At 48.6% G+C, this 21,305-nt stretch overlaps 1 protein-coding gene across 2 annotated transcripts in view; it reads left to right on the top strand.

Moving 5' to 3' along the window:
- The first annotated feature begins 1,962 nt into the window (after positions 1-1,962).
- acss2 (acyl-CoA synthetase short chain family member 2) overlaps positions 1,963-21,305 on the top strand; it is a 20,866-nt gene continuing 1,523 nt past the window's right edge. Inside the window, exons 1-18 of one of the 2 annotated variants that reach the window (XM_085443339.1) lie at positions 1,963-2,641; positions 4,442-4,637; positions 9,341-9,432; positions 9,567-9,670; positions 9,744-9,816; positions 12,247-12,322; positions 13,285-13,393; positions 13,866-13,913; positions 16,958-17,095; positions 17,830-18,000; positions 18,186-18,319; positions 18,388-18,520; positions 18,720-18,776; positions 19,834-19,914; positions 20,011-20,119; positions 20,415-20,483; positions 20,825-21,001; positions 21,105-21,179. In XM_085443339.1, the coding sequence (XP_085299465.1) occupies positions 2,518-2,641; positions 4,442-4,637; positions 9,341-9,432; positions 9,567-9,670; positions 9,744-9,816; positions 12,247-12,322; positions 13,285-13,393; positions 13,866-13,913; positions 16,958-17,095; positions 17,830-18,000; positions 18,186-18,319; positions 18,388-18,520; positions 18,720-18,776; positions 19,834-19,914; positions 20,011-20,119; positions 20,415-20,483; positions 20,825-21,001; positions 21,105-21,179 (1,966 nt within the window). In that variant the 5' untranslated portion in view covers positions 1,963-2,517. The remainder of the gene's footprint in view (positions 2,642-4,441; positions 4,638-9,340; positions 9,433-9,566; positions 9,671-9,743; positions 9,817-12,246; positions 12,323-13,284; positions 13,394-13,865; positions 13,914-16,957; positions 17,096-17,829; positions 18,001-18,185; positions 18,320-18,387; positions 18,521-18,719; positions 18,777-19,833; positions 19,915-20,010; positions 20,120-20,414; positions 20,484-20,824; positions 21,002-21,104; positions 21,180-21,305) is intronic. The other variant, XM_085443340.1, reaches the window with a different exon arrangement.

Genomic DNA, 21,305 nt, shown 5'->3' with positions numbered 1-21,305 from the left:
TCCAGCTGCTGATGTGAGCTCTGAGACGACGAGGCTCTTTCTGCTCTGTCAGCAGCTGTCTGTGAGTGGATGATGATGAGCTACAGATATGTTTCAGGTTCGATTCTCAGTTAACGCTGATAATCACAAAGATCTTGAATCCTTAAAGGCCAAAAATGTACATGTGTTTGTAAAGGTCTCCACAGCCACCACCTGAAGCTGGCCTTGTTTTAACTGGAGGAAAGCTTTGTAGTGTTTATGCACTGGTGTGTGAAGCGCATCTGTGGTGTGAACGTCACGTCCGTGTTCAGGTTGCTGCTGGGGGGTTTCAGGACCAGCCGAGCATCGTTTAAGCCTACCCAGGGGTGGCTGCTGATGGCTTGTGACGGCGTCAGAGGAATACTCTATGAATCCCAGATTTCCGACATCTCAAAGCTAAGACCAAACTGGTTTCCTCACCATGACGATTAGTTCGCTGTCCTCGGACGACATCCGCAGTCACAGATCTCAGTCCAGCAGAGCAGCTTCGGGATGTTCAGGAGATTCTCATTATGGGTGCTGCAGCTGTATGATGTCATGATGATGTCATGTCACCAGAATATATTGTTGAATCTGAGCCAAGAAGTATTAAAGGGGGTCCAGCCCAGTACTACCAAGGTGTACCTAATAAAGTGGCTGGTGAGCCGATTACAGTATAATATCCTGATTTCCTGATAACATTTACATTTACAATAATTGATTACACAGCGGTGGAGAGTAGACTTCATCACAGTAGATGTCTTTCTGAAAGTGCTGTAACTAAGTTTAAGAATATAATCCACCCACTGTTATCATCTCCAATGCCCTGTACCAACACAGAGCAGAGCAGCTATCTGAACGCTACTGCAACAGAGGTCGATTATCTTGTTAATAATTTCTCCTCCTCACTACGTACGACTCTGGATACTGTAGCTCCTGTGAAAACTAAGGTCTCTAATCAGAAGTACCTGACTCCGTGGTATAATTCTCAAACACGTACCCTAAAGCAGATGACTCGTAATCTGGAGAGGAAATGGCGTGTCACAAATTTAGAGGATCATCATTTAGCCTGGAGAAATAGTTTGCTGCTTTATAAGAAAGCCCTCCGCAAAGCCAGAACATCTTACTATTCATCACTGATTGAAGAAAATAAGAACAACCCCAGGTTTCTCTTCAGCTCTGTAGCCAGGCTGACAAACAGTCAGAGCTCTGTCGAGCCACCGCTCATCCTACAGAATAAAAACTGATTAGGAGGAGACTGAGTGATAAATGTATAATTAAAGATTTTTCTCTTTCACGAGGATCAATAACGGGTCATGAGCTTCTGAGACCGCTCTCCTGTCTCAGAGAAATGCTGCCGGATTGACTCAAATACTTAAAAAATAAATAGATAAAAATATGATATGAGGGACTGCTGTAATACACAGCTGTGCCCACAAGGGTGCAGCATTGGACCGTTATCAATAATCTAAGGAAAAATGAAACTAGCCTCAAAACACCACCCTTCCATTCACTTCCGCTTCTGGAATTGCAAAATATATTTGAGTAATTCTAAGGATGAAGCTCTGTCACAGGTAAACTTAAAACGCATGGATTGAACACAAAAAAGTTCTATAAGAGTTGGATTCACCGTGCAACACCATCTGTCCGACTTGACGGTCATTAGAATCACATAAATTCTGTTTTTGGCTTCTAAACTGGATTTCCATTCATCGCTTTACCTATTTCTCATTTTCCCAGCACAATGTAAGTTCAAGACTTTTGCACAGTACCGAGACTGAGCCAAAATTGAATAAACAAAACTTTTACTATCTTAAACCCTGTGTGAGAAGCACTTGAATGCAGCACCAGCCCTGTTTATTATTGTTAGTACTGTAAATTCTTACAGTTCCGTGAGTCCGCGAATCAGCGGTGATCTCTGATTGGCTGCCCCTGGAGCCAAACAGCGCTCAGCGCCACACGCTTTCCTGGAGCAGAAGAAGAAAAAGAAGGAGCTGCGACCTGTCAGCTCAGAGACGAAACCCTCTCAGCGGCTCCTTCGGAGAGTCCACACAGGCTCTGCTCGGCCAGAGGTCCAACTGCTGCCCACATTTATCCAGAACACACTTTACACGCTGAAGCGGGAGGAATCTTCTGCGCACGCGTGTGAATTCTCTTTCTCCTGAAGGCTGTTAGCTCAGCGCGTTAGCCTGTTAGCTGCTCCGTGTCCGATCTGCAGGACTTTCCTCGAGAGGAGCGGACAGAGTCCACGGGAGCTACACCCACACTCACCTGGGATCCGGTTTACAGACGCACCTGCGAGTTTACGGTCCAAGCTCGGCTTCTGCACACAAAGTCTGAGCGGAAGCTCAACAAAAAAGCTCCTGCAGAACAAGGAAGTCTAAATGAACTTTGCTGCTAGCCGTTAGCTGGCACCCTGCTAGCCTCGTAGCCACCATTCATTAATTGCAGCTGAAGGACACCTGCCCGCTAGACCCGTTGTTTCTTCTGGAAGCTGAGCTCACGGCTCGAGTTTCAGACATGATCCCTGAGAAACCCCCGCAGGAGAACGTGTTCCACGGCTCCGAGGAGCTGAAGGAGGCTCACGTCCCGAGTTTCGACAAGTACAGAGAGCTCTACATGAAGTCCGTGGACAACCCGGACGGTGAGTCTCCTCAAAACGGTAGCTCAGGTAGCAAAGACGACACCTGCGACCCCAGGTGACACAGGTGATGGGTCAGGGTTAAAGCAGAAGTGCAGAAACGTCATCGTACAGTCAGCTAAACTTATAAAGTGTGAATGGGCAGGTGCAGATAGTCCCGGAATGCACGCGCACGGGGGTGGAGTGTAGACCTGTCTTCATGTACAGATGCACCGCTCCCTGCGCGTGCCCTCTGTGCTCTCCTTTGATCTGTGACATTTTCCGCTCTTTGGTTTGGATTCAAGCGATCAGGCAGGTGCAGTGACATCATAGCCAGAGACCATGGAGACCAATTTAGTCTTACCAGTTAGCTGAAAACCACAAATCCAAAAAGATGAAATGGATTAAATACAAAAAGAAACACAAGATTTTGGGTGTGAAAGCTGCAGTTCCTCTAGTGACCAGCGGAGGCGCCAGCACTGAGTCGGTACCCATAGAGTCCCAGAACTGGACCTCTGGATCGTGTTTGTGCTGTTGGAGCCTTTTGGAGCTTTGTGATGACATCATGTGACCAGTAATGTCTGCTGTGAGGTCACTGCACTAATCATCTGAGAAGGCGGTGCTCCGGGTTGATGCACTAATACGGTCCAAGGATGCAGCTTGGTGACCGCACAGCATTTGGTGATACCTTTGACTCCACCCTCTCATCCACATGTGGTCACCTCTGGAAACACAACGGCGTGTTGGCATCGTGGCTACGCAGGCTGCTGTTAAAGCCATCAAAGTTTAGTGAGGGTGACAATGAATGATCCAAGCATTTATGTAATCCATTTATTGTAATGGGAAACAACTTTGATACCAATAGGCCGAAGAAGCTGAAAAGATTCAGCATCTATAAAATTAAACATGTAGCAGAGTGTCACATAAAACCATGCAAAGACTCATGTCATCTTTGTTCTGTTTCAGAAGCTAAATGACCGCTTGGGCAAAAATAACATGAAACTTCTCTTTATGACTTGAAAGAAAGTTTTGCTGTTCTGTTTGTAATAAGTGTAGTTTAGTGTAACCCATAGACATGAACTTTGAGATTATTTTAGTTTGGTGGCAGTAAGGAAGTAGTTTTACCTGCTCAGGTGGTTTCCTGGAGGGAGGTGTGTAAAGCATGATATCAGCCGGTCTGTGCTGCAGGCTTCATGCACAGATGACAGTTTTTAGAGGAAAACGTTGCAAAGCGGCGTCTGGCTGCAGCAGCAGCTGTTAAACAGTTTAACCTGAGCTGGTTGATTATTAACAGTGATTAAAGCCGGCTGTTTATAGGCTCTGCTGTAAGCGACACCTTTTCAGGTGTGTGTGTGTGTGTGTGTGTGTGTGTGTGTGTGTTAGTGTTAAAAACAAACTGTAAACACATCAGAGCAGTGCGTCAGGAGGGCAGACATATTTAATATGAACTGTATTTGTAACGAGCATAAACTCTGTACTTGGAACATAAACTGTCCTCAGGAAGAACAACAGGGCGTAAAATACTGTAACACGGCGGTTATAATGTAACCACGCAATTATGTGATACAACAAAGAGAATAATAAATGGTACCAGGATGTTACTGCAGTAATAATACAGTGTAAGGGTACATTGGTATTTCCACGCTAACGATGATGTCACAGACGGAGTGATGCCCGTGGTGATGGAAGATGCGTCGGGGTGTGTAACTGAAGGAACCGCAACCCCATGTTTATTTACTGTTTGTTGTTGTTGTTGTTGTAATAGTCGTACAGTTCATGTGCAAACTGATGCGTCTCCCTCTGATCGCTCTTCCTGTCCCGCAGAGTTCTGGGGCGACGTTGCTAAGGACTTCTTCTGGAAGACCAAGCACACGGGTCAGTTCCTCGACTACAACTTTGATGTGACCAAAGGAGAAATCTACATCAAGTGCATGGAGGGAGCGTCCACCAACATCTGCTACAACCTGCTCGACCGCAACGTCCACGAGAAGAAGCTCGCCGATAAAGTCGCCTTCTTCTGGTCAGTGTGTGTCTGTGATTTCAGCAGATCTATGAGCGCACGGTTATGCAGGCGTGTGTGTGTGTGTGTGTGTGTGTGTGTACTCTGATCAAGAGACCCCCCCCCCCCAATAAATAACTAAAATAAAATTAGCACTGTTAGCTGTGTTCTTATCACTGGGTCCTGTAAACAGCTGGAGAACAAAAACCAGTTTCATCTCATGACGGTTGTCGGGCCAGCAGGACTCTCCCTCTGAACTCACTCGGCGTCTCAGCTGAGTCTGCTCGTCCGCCCTGAGGACAGAGAGGCACGACTCCAGTCCCTGACTCCGGCAGACGGGGGCTGGTTCATGGGTGGGGGCGACATCGTGAATCTCAGGTGTGAATAAAGTCAAACAGACGCGAGTTTCTCCATCAGTCTTACCTGCACTGGCACAAAGCAAAGGTGTGACTGCTGTTTGGTTGCTACAGTGAGCCAGCACACAGGCGCTTCGACCAATGAGGAGCGACCTTATCCCAGATGTTTGTGTTACAGACGCCAAAACATTAAATGCAAGTGGAATAGCTTAATCAGAGCAATGAGTTAAAAATGATGATAATGCAGGAACTCGACGAATAAAATAACACTTACATAGAAATAATATGTAAAAGCTCATATTTTAAAAGAAAAAAAGAAAATACGAGATTCTGGAAAAATATAAACAACAGGCTCAAATATATAAAAAATTAAAAATGCTTTTGGCCTCTGAGTAGCTGCATCTTGTTCTCACGACCTTTGAACTTTGGCTGTCATGTCCAAGCCAGCCGTTCGTTCTTGGGGCTGATACAACACTAACAGTAGCGGGACCGAGCACGGGCACATGGTACACCGCCGTCCTCTCCTTTGTCTCCGTCTCTCAAACAGATTGTGTGGTTGGGTTTATCAACCATGAATCTGAAACGAGTGATGTCACTGAAGCTCACAGCCTGAGGAGGAAGAAAATGTTTCATTTTCACGTCAGAATAAAAATGATTTAAGTCTGAGAGACTTGAACATAAATGGCATTTTAGATAAGCCAGCTCTGCCCTCTCAGGCTTCCTTTCATCGTTGCGTCACTGTCCTGTGGTCACAGAGGAGTGGATGCTGCGAGCAGAGCTTCTGAAAGCAGCAGCAGGTCACTGGAGAGGCCTGGAGGGCTTTTATCCACCAATCTCTGGAAAGCATCCAGAAGGTTCAGTCCAAAGTTTGCTGAGCGTCATCCAGCAGATTAATCTGGTTATTGATTAATGCTCGAAGTAATAAAATGTTTCCACACGAGTGCAGCTGATCACCTTTAAGACTCGACATCTCTGTTCCCGTGTCAGAGCTGAATTACCTGTGGGCTGCCTGCAGCAGAGAGAAATCCCTGCAGGAAGCATTAAACCTGTCACATAAATCACTGACCTCAGTTTGTTTTAGAGGATTTAAACTGAAAATGCTCAGGCATTAATAACAAAGCAGAGAGAAGCGAGTCTAACATGTCATGTTTTTAAAACTCCAGGTTTGACTTCACAGTTTCATTCAATTTAGTTTTATTTATCCAACAACAGTCGCCTCAAGGTGATACCGAGAAAACCCAACAATCATATGACCCCTATGAGCACTTTGGTGACAGTGGGGAGGAAAAACTCCCTTTTAACAGGAAGAAACCTCCGGGTCAGGCTCAGGGAGGGGCGGGGCCATCTGCTGTGATTGGTTGGGGTGAGAGAAGGTTGATGTCAGAGGCTCCACCCACCTGTTTGTGTGGGGCAGCCAACTAGAAGGAAGCTTGCTTTAACAAGGCGGAGCTAATATAATATATTTTAATGTTTTTATCAGGGTCGTTTCAGTGCTGGTTATGGAGTCGAAGCTCCGCTGATTTTAAGGGTTTTTGGCCTTTTCCTGTATTGACCTTCTTTCCTCAGAGCGTGAGACCCTGAGCAGGTCCCCTCTGAGTGGGGAGAGGACCCAGAGCGACTGAGTCTGATCTTTGTGAGACAGTGAAAAACCTCCTCACAGCTCCTGGAGTCTCAGTGACGTTTGAGCCAAGTGTTGAAAATAAATCCAACACTGTTGTGTATTTATAGGTGCGTGTGTGTGTTCCTCTAACACAGGCTGCTGTGATGACTGGGCTAAGAAGCGCCGTGACCTTTTGTTGGAGTGTTTGCTTCCAGAGTGTGTGGGTTAGCTTGTTAAACACTGAAGAAGTTAACACCAGATTAGCTGCTGCTGCTCGAGAACGTGCGCAGTCCCGTTTAACGATCTGGCTCAAATTTAAAACAAATGATGTCAGAGGTGTTTTCTGGTCGTGCTGTAACTGCTTGCTGAGACTCCTGTAAAATGCACAAACAGACACGTGTGCAGCTCTGAAAGTGTTAATGTGGTGGTGCTATAAATGGCCCAGCACCTCCACACAATCAGTCACGCCAGAGGGGCGTGAGCCCGACGGCGGGCACGCGGACCCGGCAGCTCGGATATCAGCCTGGAAGTGCCTGCACAGGTCGGGACCTCAGCACAGCTGCATGCTGTGAGTCCCAATCAGCTGAGAGCAGCAGGCGGGTCACAGAGACCGCTCAGATATGTGAGCGGCCCTCCCACCATCACACGCTCATGCACGCTCGTGCACGCTCGTGCACGTGCACACAGCAGTGTTGAAACGCCCCTCGCTGCTGCAGACAGAGGCAGATTGGGATCCCAGCTGCTGCTGAGGTTCTGGTTGTGCAGCTGATACCAGTCCGTACTGGACGACAAACGAGCGAGAGCCAGAAGAAGCACTTTACACCTGAAACGTGTCAAATTTATGCAGCTTTTCCCCGCCGAGCGTAACGTCATTCTTACGGCAAACACGAAGCTCTAGAAAGCAGCTGAAATGTGTTTGGTGTTAGTTTCCTGTTGTGAAAGAAACGTTTTCTTTCTTTAGCAAGTTTGTAAGTTCAACACTATGAAAGTAAAACTGACAAGTTTTCACAGCTCACTGTAAAATCAGCCTTTGATCTGAAATGTATGCAACTTATTTTTAGATGTATGAATTTTTAAAAATAAACCTCAATCCTGGTTTGTGCCAAATTTCATCTGCGCTCCGAACAGCAGTCAAACAGTTTCAGGTGTAATGAGCAGCTGCACTACACTGAACAGAGTCACGTTCTGGGCTGGTTCCAGTTTGGAGTTGGTGAACTCAACTAGCTGAGAGATGATTCACCGGCGTCCAGGCAGCGTGGACAGCAGGTGTGTAAATGAGGCGATGTCGGTGTATCTAACAGGAGGGTGAGGGGGGCGCCTGTGTGTGAATCTGCAGGCGTGTGAGGTTGTAGTTGCAGTTTTTCGGTGCTGTTTGTAGTCGAGTTTGTCCACGTGGGATCTGAGCCACATTATTCTGTCTGCAGCCTGCAACACTGCGAGGCGAGCTGCCCGGCGAGCTGCCCGGCGAGCTGCCCGGCGAGCTGCCCGGCGAGCTGCCCGGCGAGCTGCCCGGCGAGCTGCCCGGCGAGCTGCCCGGCGAGCTGCCCGGCGAGCTGCCCGGGCTTCAATCATCTGCAGAGGCAGAGCTGTCGCAGCTCGTCCGCCTCTGTCTGCTGTAAAGGCTTCATCTCATCCCTGCAAACTGCACGCGTGTGCAGGAGAGGGAGGGAGGATGTGCCCTCGAGTGTCGCTGTTGCAAGTTCCCGAAACGGCCAGAATGACGCCGTGTTGTGAAAAAGCAGAAAGTTTTCATGAGGCAACTTCAACAATGTGAAGATTGCTCAAGACCAAGTCTGTGCCAAGACTTGGAGTTTCTGCTCTGGTTGGTTTGTGAGTTGTTGTTCTTAAAGGAACACCAAAACCTGTTTGTCCAGTCTGGGGTAAAAGGTCATTCAATCATTAGTTTCACCCAAACACAGTGTGGCTCCTTCAGGATCTATAAATATGAGAAATTGCCCAAATTTCTGCTCTGGTTGGTCGTTACATGGAGGCTGACCTTATTACACGAGTGTGCTGCTGGATGGACGTGACCTCCTGTTCTGAGAGAGCATGAACATCAGTGTTTTCCTGCACAGAGGCCTGATGAAGTCGTTGATGGCCCTCAGTTACTTTAACCTCTGGGACCGTTCAGTGGAAAACTGAATCAAAGTGCAGATTTCTGTCACGTAGTACCAGCAGTGCCGTTATCAGCCTGACTGTTCTGAGTATCACGCCTCTGCTGCTCTTTGGCGCCGCGCTGCGTGAATCCAGTGACGGTTTTTAACTTTGGCTGATTTAAAATGATGTGAAACCAGCAGCCAGCTTAGCCGAGCTAGCATTGGCTAACATTAGCTAGAGGAGAGACTGCTCAGGGTTTGATTTGATCCTGAACGACTCCTGTGCATCATGGAGCCTCCCGCCGACGCTCACTGTAACTTCCTCTCAGCTTTGTGGCCTAACAATTACGCCCTATGTTTGTGTGGAAGTTGTGTGTACGCAGTCACTGATCTCTGAGCTTAAAACAGTGCAACACAAACCAGAAACACAGATTTTGGTCACAAGCACAGAAATCGATGTGACGGACGTTGGCGAGCACAAAGAGCAGAGGCTTTAATCAGGAAAGTGACCGTCGAGCTCATCGGCTCGTGTGACAGGCCCGGTGTCGCGTGTTAGTGATGTGTTTCCTGATCTGAAGGTCATCGGCTCTCGGAGGACGAAAGCATCGAGATGTGAGGAAACCTTACATCTTGTTGTTTGTTTTTAATGCATGTGTTGAATGCTGATTTCAGGGAGGGCAACGACCCCGGCGACGAGCTGACGGTGACCTACAGGGAGCTGCTGCAGAGAGTCTGTCAGTTCGCCAACGTCCTGAAAGCTCAGGGTGAGTTATCCGCTCGCTGGCACCGCCCCCTCTCAGCGCTCTATGAAGTGAAAGGTTTCGTTCACGATGGTTTTATGTGCTCAGATATTTGGATCGAGTCGTAAATCCTGCTCGCTTCTCTTTTTTGTCTCCAGGCGTGAAGAAGGGCGACCGCGTGTCCATATACATGCCCATGGTGGTCGAACTGGTGGTCGCCATGTTGGCGTGCGTACGCATCGGAGCGGTCCACTCCATCGTGGTGAGCTGCAGACGCCCGTGAACACGGTGGTTTGAGTTAAAGATGGAGGCTAACGCTGGTCTGCTGCTCTCAGTTTGCAGGTTTCTCTGCAGAGTCTCTGTGTGAGAGGATCGTGGACTCTCAGTGCTGCCTGCTCATCACTGCAGGTCAGCCTCACGCACCTGCAACAAGTTCCCGCTCATTAAAGATATCCTTAATCCTGCAGGGGGTGGTAGCAGTGTTGAGTCTCACCTTGACCTCTGACCTCCTTTGGTTGGACAATAAGCTACTCGTGGGTTGTAAAAAAGGTGAAATGGCCGAGTTAACTGGGGAGCGAGATCCAGACCCACGAAAAGCTGCTCACGCCAATCATTCCATCTTTATTGATCTCTGTCTTCACCCAGAGGTGGAGCCGGGACGCTCGCGGCGTCAGGGTGGAGCGTTTATGTTGCTCGTTTATTCGTCCTGATGATCTCATACCAAACGCGCACCTTTGAGTTCACGCTTTCACCTTTTATGCAGCGTGCACACGCGTTTCACCCACCAAGCTGGACGTGGCGGTGAAGAGAGGCGCTGGCCGAGGTGCTGAGTTGGGGCCAATAATCAGTCTTATTAGCTGGATTAGAGGGTGGTGATATAATCCAGTTAATCTGCTGCGTTATTGGCCACACACTCATTCATCCTGTAAGCAGATCATGAGGCCCGGTGCCTCTGTGGCTGCCGTTAACTGTGACCAGCACAGGTGGAGGTTCGGTAAACTGGTGCAGGCGTAGCTGCAGAGTTGATGCTTTGTTAATCCGTGTGCACGTTATCGCGAGGAAGCATCCGTCCTTAAACTAGGCGCTGAGGATTTTTAAAGCTGGGATCTTACAGTAAAGCTAAAGTTAAACTGTGACCATCACAGGTGCTGCTGCGTAAAGCAAAGCATTTCCCATCAGCTCTGCTGGAAGGGAGAGCGATTGGCTGTAGTGACGAGGATCAGACTGAAGGTGGAGCACATGGGGAGTGACTCGCTGATGGAGCTGCAGTGAAAGCTGAGCTCCACCAGTCTGATGTCACAGCTTCGGCTGTCGGGGTCCGTGTGCTCGAGTGACGCAGCAGCGTACAGAAACCACGCAGAGCATATCTGATCAGCTGACGGACCGACACGGAGGAGGTTCGACTGATTAATGGAGGATGCTGACTTCAGCTCTTTGCTGCACTAACGCAGATTTATTACTGACATTGAGCTGAAGGAGTCCCCAGTCTGAACCCCGATTACTGAAACCAGCAACGGTTGTAATCCAGCTAATGGAGTGTGTGTGTGTGTGTCTGTGTGTGTGTGTGTGTGTGTGTGTCTGTGTGTGTGTGTGTGTCTGTGTGTGTGTCTGTGTGTGTGTGTGTGTGTCTGTGTGTGTGTGTCTGTTTGTGTGTGTGTGTGTGTGTGTGTCTGTGTGTGTGCGTGTGTCTGTGTGTGTGCGTGTGTCTGTGTGTGCGTGTGTCTGTGTGTGCGTGTGTCTGCGTGTGTCTGTGTGTGCGTGTGTCTGTGTGTGCGTGTGTCTGTGTGTGTGTGTGTGTGTGTGTGAATGTGTGTGTCTGTGTGTGTGTGTGTGTGTGTGTCTGTGTGTGTGTGTGTGTGTGTGTGTGTGTCTGTGTGTGTGTCTGTTTGTGTGTGTGTGTGTGTGTGTCTGTGTGTGTGCGTGTGTCTGTGTGTGTGCGTGTGTGTGTGTGTGCGTGTGTCTGTGTGTGTGTGTGTGTGTGTGTGAATGTGTGTGTCTGTGTGTGTGTGTGTGTGTGTGTGTCTGTGTGTGTGTGTGTGTGTGTGTGTGAATGTGTGTGTCTGTGTGTGTGTGTGTGTGTGTGTCTGTGTGTGTGTGTGTGTGTGTGTGAATGTGTGTGTCTGTGTGTGTGTGTGTGTGTGTGTCTGTGTGTGTGTGTGTGTGTGTGTGTGTGTCTGTGTGTGTGTCTGTTTGTGTGTGTGTGTGTGTGTCTGTGTGTGCGTGTGTCTGTGTGTGCGTGTGTCTGTGTGTGCGTGTGTCTGTGTGTGCGTGTGTGTGTGTCTGTCTGTGTGCGTGTGTGTGTGTCTGTCTGTGTGTGTGTGTGTGTGTGTCTGTCTGTGTGTGTGTGTGTGTGTGTGTCTGTCTGTCTGTGTGTGTGTGTGTGTGTGTGTGTCTGTGCGTGTGTGTGTGTGTGTGTGTGTGCGCGTCTGTGTGTGTCTGTGTGTGTGTGTGCGTGTGTGTGTGCGTCTGTGTGTCTGTGTGTGTGTCTGTGTGTGTGTCTGTGTCTGTGTGTGTGTGTGTGTCTGTGCGTGTGTGTGTGTGTGTCTGTGTGTGTGTGTCTGTGTGTGTGTCTGTGTGTGTGTGTGTGTGTGTGTGCGCGTCTGTGTGTGTCTGTGTGTGTGCGTGTGTGTGTGTCTGTGTGTGTGTCTGTGTGTGTGCGTGTGTGTGTGTCTGTGTGTGTGTCTGTGTCTGTGTGTGTGTGTGTGTGTCTGTGTGTGTCTGTGCGTGTGCGTGTGTCTGTGTGTGTGTGCGTGTCTGTGTGTGTGTGTCTGTGTGTGTGTGCGTGTGTCTGTGTGTGTGTCTGACAGCAGGATAAATCATCTTTCCTTTTGTGTGTAGATGGTTTCTATCGAGGAGATAAGCTGATCAACCTGAAGCTCTTAGCTGATGAAGCGCTGCAGAAATGCAGAGACAAGTAAGAGACACACACACACACACACACACACACACACACACACGTTGTCATATCTTAGTGAGGACATGTCATTGACATGAACGCCTAACCATGACCTAACTGTAACCCTGATGCTAAAGCCACATTTTGAGTCTCAAGAATGTCTTCAAGCTTGTGGGGACGGGCTGTTGGTCCCCACAAAGATATGTAAACAAGTACACGCTCAGGTGTGTTAGCCTATCAGAGCGACTTCACCCCCTCCAACCGTGGCTGCTGTTGGTCCCAGCAGAGCGGCGTGACGCAGTGTGTCACAGATCCTCCAGACTCGACTTCCTGCTGCGTGTTAAACTTTATTGTAGCAGCTGCAGGAAGAGCTCGTCGTTATTGGAGCTGTTCGACTCTGTCTCAGTTTGATGATGTCACACATAATAAAGGTTCTCATTTAGGCAAATCTGAGACAGTCAGGTGGGAGGAGTCTTTTTTTTTGTTATGAACTGAGTACAAATGAAGGCAGGAATCATGTGACCTGTAACGTTGCTGCCCTCTCGTTCTGTGTTAAAGCGGCGCCGTGCAGCACGCCGCTGATACCTGTGCTTTCCTTATCGGCTCCTTGCAGCAGAGCGAGCCGTGTTGGGCTGGTTATGTATCTGCACGTCATCGCTGCTGCTATCACCTGTAGTCTGTCTTCCACCATCGCGGTGTGGAGCCGGTCCTCGTGCTCCGATTGGTGCTGTGAGACCTTGCTGCTCGGTGTGACGTAGATTTTTCACCATAGATTCACGTGTGTGATCGCTGTTCCAGCATGAATGTGCTTTTTGTTGTTTGCATGAGAATGATCGAGCCTGCACACACTGATGGGTGGGAGCTCCTATTGCAGTGCAGAGTGTGGGATCTACTCACCCCTGCCTTGAGTTTAGGTGGTGCTGCGTACCTTTGTGAGGTCACAGTGACGCGTACGCATGTGTGTCTGTCTGTCTGTGCAGAGGGTTTCCGGTCGGGCGCTGTATCATGCTGAAGCACCTGTCCAAAGAACCGGAGGGGATTCTGGGCTCGCAGTCGCCTCCCGCCAAACGGCCGTGCCCCGATCTGCAGGTAAACCACACACCTGAAGGTTTTGTCTTCCTCACCTGAGTCACTGCGAGCGCCGCCACCATCAGGTCTGCCTGTAACTTCTGACCTGATGGAGGCAGTGTTTCCTGTTGCAGATGGAGGTAGCCACTGAGCCGTCTGATTGGACCTCCGTTGTAGTCATTCAGAGTTTGAGTTTTGTGGAAATTCCTGGTTATAAATTGGCTCTGAAAATTTTATAAAGGGGAAACCAAACCAGGAAGTGAGTGGGAGTGACTCACTGCCTCTGCTGGACACTAGAGGAACTGCAGGATGCTGACTTTTCTTTCTTTTTCTGTTTTGTTCTGTTAAATCTGAAATTTCAAACTTCATCACTGTCACGATTTGATTTTGGGGATCCTGATTTTTATCTTTGTGTTCTTCCTTTTCAATAATCCTTCTCCCTCATTACTTCTCCTTCCTCTTCCTCCTCCTCCTCCATCTTCCCCCCATCCAGCAGGAAAAACAGGCGGGCAGAGTAAAGAAAACGCGTCCCGTACCAAAGGTATTTTCACAGCTGACCCTCTATAACATCTTTGCTTCGACTCTTTGTTTTAGAGGGAGTTTCACTCTGAGAAGAATTTGCAGAATCTGCTGCGGAGCGGAAACAATAAACGTGATAAGAGCGAAAGCTTCAAGTCTCACTGAGCGTTTGGAAGCTTTCAGTCATTTTTGGCATCGTCCTTTCAAAAGCTCTGATAAGATTTAAAAGCTCTCGTTGCTGATTTATTGTTTTCCCTGCAGCAGCAGTTTGTTCCTCTGATTTTTGACAGTTCAGATTAAACCAATAAAAACAGATTTTCTTTAGATCTGAAATGAGTTTTAAATATTTGGAGAACATTAAATAATGACATCATTCAGCGCTGCGTTTAGAGGAAACCTTCAAAGATGGAAGTGCTGCTGCTTTCTGTCGCATCTTTGTCTGAACTGTTGAAACTCGCTGGAATAAAAAGTGAATTCTGAGTGTGGATTAACACTAACACTTTCTCTTTGTTGTGCAAACACTCCTCGTGTTGTGCACTTTCACCTGTGAGTCCTGACGGAGGCGAGCGCTCGCCTGTGGGCGTTGTCCACGCCCTGAGACGACTCGGTGTCTGATAAACCTGCTGTAACGCTTCTCTCCTCTAAACGCTGCCAGTCGGGAAGAATCAGAGCTCCGTTTGTCCGGAAAATAAAATCCGGAGACACGGATGAAGACTAATCGATGACTCAGCCATCCCTCAGTGAGAGTGCACGCTGAACGAGGCGCTCGCTACGATGAAGTGACAGACGGAGGACTTTGGTTTTTACTCGGTTCAGGTGAGCCCACCAAGCTGTTCGCACCGCTCGATTGATGACTCGAGTCAGCAGTGCCTGACGGTGGTAAGCTATGGGTGGTGTCGCCGACACATACATGAACCACAGGTAGATGTCAGAGGACTCCGCCCCTTGTTGTTTCCCAGGGTAATCAGGTGGGCTGGGTTATAAACCGCATCGCTGCTCTGATGTCATCACACATCTGGTGCAGATGTTTCGCACTTTGACACACGTGACGGTCGGGTTGATTTGTATAGCACATCACCAACAGCTCATGCTGCACTAAGTGCTTAACAGTGTAAAGTCAATAAGATGCACAACAATGATGCAGTAAAATATAGGAAAACAAGTCAATAAAAACAACAACAAATAAGGCTGTTAAAACCAAAATGTTCAACGTGTGTGAAAAGCCAGACCATAAAATGTGTCTTTAGTGATGATTTAAAGTGTTAGTGTTTGTGCAGGTCTAATATTAAGAGGAAGACTGTTGCAGAGTCTGGGTCCTGCCACAGAGAAGCCTCTGTCACCACCACACTTCAGTCCAGGAGTAGTTAAGCTTAGTTCTGACCTGGACCTCACGGTTCTTCCTGGAGCATAAACCAACAGGAGCTCAGACGGGTGAGAAGGGGCTCGCCCGGTTTGTGATTTAAAAACAAAAAGTAAGATTTGGACCCTGTGAGGAACCGGGAGCCAGTGAGAGGCCGACACTGGGTTCAGTTTAGTGCCAGTCAGCAGACGAGCAGCTGCATTGTGGAGCAGCTGGAGACGATGAAGAGAGGCCTGGTCCAGTTACCAATAATGACAACTTCTGTTTTGTTTCATTTAAAAACTGAAGCCATCCACTGTTTGACATCAGCTGCATAACAGCTGCAGTGAGTCTGTCCCTGCTTTCAAAGGCAGATCGATGCAAGTCCTCTGCAACCTGAAATGAGAGGTTGTAGCGTGAGAACATGGAGCCAGTGGCAACATGTAGACTGCAACCAAGGCAGGACCCAAACTAGAGCCTTGAGGTGCACCAGGTCCAGTTCTGGATACAAACAGAGCTCTGATTCTTCCTCGCTAACCAAGATGCGGGCGGGGCCTCGTGTTTTCACGCTACGTACCTGCCCACCAGAGCTTACCTGTGCGACAGCCAGGTAAGATTCAGGTCCCAGGGTGGTAATTGCTCTTCTTTCCTCTGCATGTAAACCTGAGCAGATTTATTTTAGCTGGAACCCACCCGAGGCCCCGCCCACTCAACGTTCACCCGTCAGCTCTGTATCTTCCTGTTCGACCGCGAGCATCGTGGGAGCCGCAACTCTGTGACATCAGACCCGGGTCGATTTCCTGTGTGAACGCGGCTCGTCAGCGGATTGTTTTTGGCTCAAAAAGGCAAACGAGATGGAGCCAAGCGGCCACGCAGCCAACGCACTGGGAGTAATGGGAGATTGTTGCCGACTCGTCCTTCACGTCCGCTTTAAAGCATTTACATAGTCCAGATGTTTTTGCAGTCACATCTGGACCTTTAACACAGGTCAGTGTTTGGTGCTGGAATAGAAGACGTCACCTGAAGGTGGTGTTGGCTCCGTCAGGTGTGCTGTCAGTGAGCTGGGTTTTTACTGAGTTTACGAAACGTACACAATAAAATTTATATTTATTTATTTTGTAAATGTAACTTTGAGAATCAAACATTGGTACGTATGTAAAATCCACCCGCTCGGTGTTCACGGCTTTCTTCTTCGGCATTCCCAGATGGAGACCCTGTAGTTTGAACCGCCGCGTGTGCCCGGGTGGAGCGCGCCCCTGCCCCAGACAGCTGCAGCCTTTGCTCCTCCGTGGGAGGAGCGTTTTATTCCGGATCCTCGTTAGTTATCGGATAATCTCCCAGATGATTCGTCTGAAACGTGCCGCTGACATTAAATTCATCGTTGGACATATTTTAATATCTCGGCTTCAGGTTCCTTTGTGTGGTTTTTAAAAACGCTGGCGTCGCCCGGGGTCTGATGGACACGCAGGAAACCAGTGGGCGTGGCCTCTCTAACTCTCTGTGGCTCTGTTCTCTCAGATTCACAGCTGCTGCTTCTTCTTCACTGTCTTCAGTAGTTTGAAGGTGTGAGTGTCAGACTAACTGTTTGGTGTCTTAGATTTTACAGGTCTGAATGTTTACAGGCCGATCGACCGGGTTTCAGGCACGACTTTGGCAGTTTCACGTGTGTGTGTGTGTGTGTGTGTGTGTGTGTGTGTGTGTGCGCGCGCGTGCATGCGCGTGTTCAGGTGCCGTGGAACCCCGAGGTGGACCTGTGTTGGCACGCTCTGCTGCGTGGCGTCTCAGACGAGTGTGAACCAGAGTGGTGCGACTCTGAAGACCCACTCTTCATCCTCTACACCAGCGGCTCGACCGGCAAGCCAAAGGTGAGGAAACACACCTGTGGGTCACCTGCGTCTCACTTAATGAGGCGTCCTGCTCAGATACTCTGTGTCTGAGGAAAGCCCACCTTCATCATCACCTGCTCACCGCAGCAGGCGGAGCTTCAGTAACTCGTTCAGGGTGTCTGTGAGCCGGAGAGTGAGACATGAATGTTATAACTGTCACGGCCTTTATTTTCCAAACGTGGGTGGTGACAGGTTTGTTTTAGAACTTCTGACTTCATCGTTTAAAACTAAATGATGTTTATTTCGTGGAAAATTATGAACAGAAATCAACCAAATAACTTCTTACAGCTTAAAATGAAACGAAAGTTAATCTGCTTTAACAAGTTCAAAAAGTGGTCAAAAAATCATTGTTTGCCAAATCATCTGACAAACAAACATCTTTACCACACGCCTCCAGGGTGCTCGCAAGCCCTTGATTAATGGGAGGGTCCATAAGCTAATAAACCAATCACTTTCCAAAAATAAAATAAATTACAAATTTACATAACAGATGCGATTGCATTTGTCCCTAACTTTCATCGAGCGTCACCTCCACCAGCTGCTTCTTCCACACATTTAACTACTAAGATCTGCTGGAAACGGGTGGTACCAACACTGCAGCTCATATTTGGAGTAACAGGAAGTGGAATAACTGTGGGGTCATTTGATGACTTCCTGTTTTGATCACGTTGAGCCTGCTCACATGCTCCTCGCTCCTGTCGTCTCGCCTGCAGGGAGTTCTCCACACCGTCAGCGGCTACATGCTCTACACCGCCACCACCTTCAAAGTGGTGTTCGACCACCAGCCCGACGACGTGTACTGGTGCACGGCGGACATCGGGTGGATCACCGGGCACTCTTACATCACTTACGGCCCGCTGGCCAACGGGGCCACCAGCGTCCTGGTGAGTGTGCGAGCGCGCTCAGACTTCCTGTTTACAGGTGTGGGCTGACGTGTGATGTAACACTGATGTGTCTGCGACGGTTTAACCCGGATAGATGAGTCCAAAGCTGTCTGATGATCAGAGGCTGGAACTTCCTCCAAACTTCCTGCAGTTATTTTTGTACATGAATCTTTTGTGTGCGTCAGTTCGAGGGTCTGCCCACCTACCCCGACGTGAGCCGTATGTGGGAGATCGTGGACAAATATAACGTCACCAAGTTCTACACGGCTCCCACCGCCATCAGGCTGCTGATGAAGTTTGGAAACGAGCCGGTGCAGAGGTGAGCCGAGGCCCCTCCTCCCTCCACGAGGAGCCTGCGGGGTAACTCACCTGTGCCTTTGTGTGCAGGTACAAGCGAAGCTCTCTGAAGGTTCTGGGGACGGTCGGAGAGCCCATCAACCCCGAGGCCTGGCAGTGGTACTACAACGTGGTCGGCGAGAAGAGGTGCCCGATAGTCGACACCTTCTGGCAGACGGAAACGGTGAGTGATGGTTTCCTGCAGCTTCAGCACCGCCGCTTCCAAACGTCTTTATGTAGAACAGATCGGTCTCCATTTCCAACCTGCCTTTCTGCTTCTTTGTGCACCTGCTGTTTCTCTGCTGAGCTTTTACCTCAGACTGTGGGCTGTGCTGCCCCCTGCTGGGCGGCTGCCTGAGATTAAAGTTGCTTTCTGTTTTCAGGGAGGACATGTCCTGACTCCTCTGCCCGCGGCCACGCCCATGAAGCCTGGATCTGCTGTGAGTAAGGCTGAACATGACGTTTAGGTTCAAACGTGTGTTTGGGAGAAACGTTAAAAGGTTAAATGAAGACAATAAGATAAAACAGTGATCGAGGCTTTTAACCCTTTTAAGCCCTTTGCAGCTGTGCACAACTGTTTTTAAATTCCAGTAGAATTACACCCACGTAGGCTAGCACAATCATTTTCTTTGCATGTGAAACTGGACGAGTCGTACTTGCTTATATCTAGTCTCCGCTCACAGTTTCCTTCCACAAACGGCTTCTTGCAAAAATGCTGTAAAAGCACTGACAACAACAAAATCATCATAATCCAGACACGAGCGTTGCTGATCTGTGACGTCATTTTTGGTGGAAACGTAGTTTTTTCCCTGCAGGGCCTTTCAGAGGTTTCCTGCTGTGTTTGAACGTCACGTTTGACTCCTGTGTGGTTCCTGAGAGGCTCGAAAGAAAACAGGTTTATGCTGTTTTCTTTGAAAACTGTGCACAATGATATTTATTTTGTTTTTCCTGCAGTTTATAAAAATTATTGCATCTCAAAAATGAAACTATGAAGATGCTCAAAAATTTCCCGTGCTTGGATATTTGCAATTTTTTTTTGCATTTACAGTTTTGAGGGATAAACCTCTGAAATGTGTTTGAAAACAAACAAAAACAGAATCACAAATGATTTTCTATTGTTTGTAGTTTATTCCACAGCTTGTGTAGTTACTATGGGCATGAAGAGGAGCTCTGGCAGACTTTGGGTTTAAAAGGTTCAAAACTTTACATCTAAGAAAGTGCTGACGATGCGTTTGGGTCCAGGTGAGACCCGCCTTTATGCTTCTGTCACCACAAACAAGACAAAGGAAACCTGTAAATCTGAAAACAAAAACATTTAAAGATAAATTCATGAAGGAAAAAGGGAAGCGAGGAAAGCTGGTGATAGAAGTGAAGTAAAAAGACATTAAACGCAGAAACAAGTCAATCAGGTTTTCTCACCATTTATCGTCTTTTTAAAAATGTTTTCTTTTTCATTTCGTTGCTTTCGGTTCCCCCCTCCCCCGCGTGTCCCCACAGACGCTCCCGTTCTTCGGCGTGGTGCCGGCCATCCTGAACGAGTCTGGGGAGGAGCTGGAGGGGCCCAGCGAAGGATACCTGGTCAGCCTTGAGTAAATGAGCCTTTATTTGTCTTCGTGCTTCATGCGCGTCTGCGAGCGCGTCACACCTGCCGTTTGTCTCCGCCCTCTCACACAGGTGTTCAAGCAGCCGTGGCCCGGCGTGATGCGCACCGTTTACGGAAGCCACGAGAGGTTTGAAAGCACCTACTTCAAGAAGTTTCCAGGATACTACGTCACAGGAGACGGTGAGCAGCGCGTCATGTTTGACTCGACTCTGCAAGCGTCAAAGAGACACAAACTTTTCACGTGTTCGCTCGTATTTGCGTCAGACTGAGGCCTCTGCAGCGACCGTTTGAAACCTTAGCACATCAGAAGTTTCTCATTTATGAAGTAACCTGTAATATTTATTATTAACCAGGCGTTTCTAAAGGGGCGTGGCCACAGGTCTGTGTGGCTTTCACAGCTGCTGTGGATCTAAAACACGACTCGGCGTCTCGGCTGCACTAAACTTTTTAATCCCGCCCCTTCATTTTCTCGCAGGTTGCCGTAGAGACAAGGACGGGTACTTCTGGGTCACAGGAAGGATAGACGACATGTTGAACGTCTCAGGTAAGACGCGACCACCCAGTGACTGCCTGTGAAACCCAGCTGTTAAACACCTGTCTGACCAGCAGAGGGAGCTGTTGCTCTGTAAACTTGTTTCATACGCAGCCGCAGGGATTCTGATCTGTAAGTGTATAAAATCCAAAACTAATTCTTATTTGATTTTATTAAGTTTCTTTTATTAAATGATCATTTTTAAAAACTTTTAATAGATTTTATTTTGCACCTTCTCGTCTGTTCTGAGCTTTTTTACGTCTCAGCGCGTTCCTGCGTGTTTTATGCGCTCGTCTTCGTGTCTGACACCCGAGGGTGATTTCTGGTGTAACGGTGACCCGTCTGCCCTCCAGGTCACTTGTTGAGCACAGCTGAGGTGGAGTCGTCTCTGGTGGAGCACGAGGCCGTCGCCGAGGCCGCCGTGGTGGGCAGACCTCATCCGGTCAAAGGAGAGAGCCTCTACTGCTTCGTAACGCTCAATGATGGCGTGATGTACAACAGCGAGCTGGAGGCGGAGCTAAAAAAGCAAGGTGGGTGAAGGGACTGTAAGTCTCCTCCGAAGCTTCGTTCCTGTCAGGCTTGTTGATCTGTGAGCTCTCATCATCTGACGCGAGTTATACTTCGTGTTCACAGTGAGGGAGAAGATCGGCGCCATCGCCACACCCGACTACATCCAGAACGCGCCCGGACTGCCCAAAACCAGATCTGGTAACGAAGCTAGCTGCTCTGTTTCACGTTAGAGACGTGTGAGGGTTCCTCCTCGACGCTCAGGTGTGTCGTTTTTACCTGCGGCTGACGCGGTCGCACCTGTAGTCGCTCTGCTGAAGCCGAGCT

This window comes from Copadichromis virginalis, linkage group LG20 (assembly GCF_057382275.1).
Source record: "Copadichromis virginalis isolate Kocher_CV1m ecotype Utaka linkage group LG20, C_Virginalis_male_GT1.1, whole genome shotgun sequence".
Classification (NCBI taxonomy): Eukaryota; Metazoa; Chordata; class Actinopteri; order Cichliformes; family Cichlidae; genus Copadichromis; species Copadichromis virginalis.
This window is presented reverse-complemented; position numbering and strand designations above follow the sequence as displayed.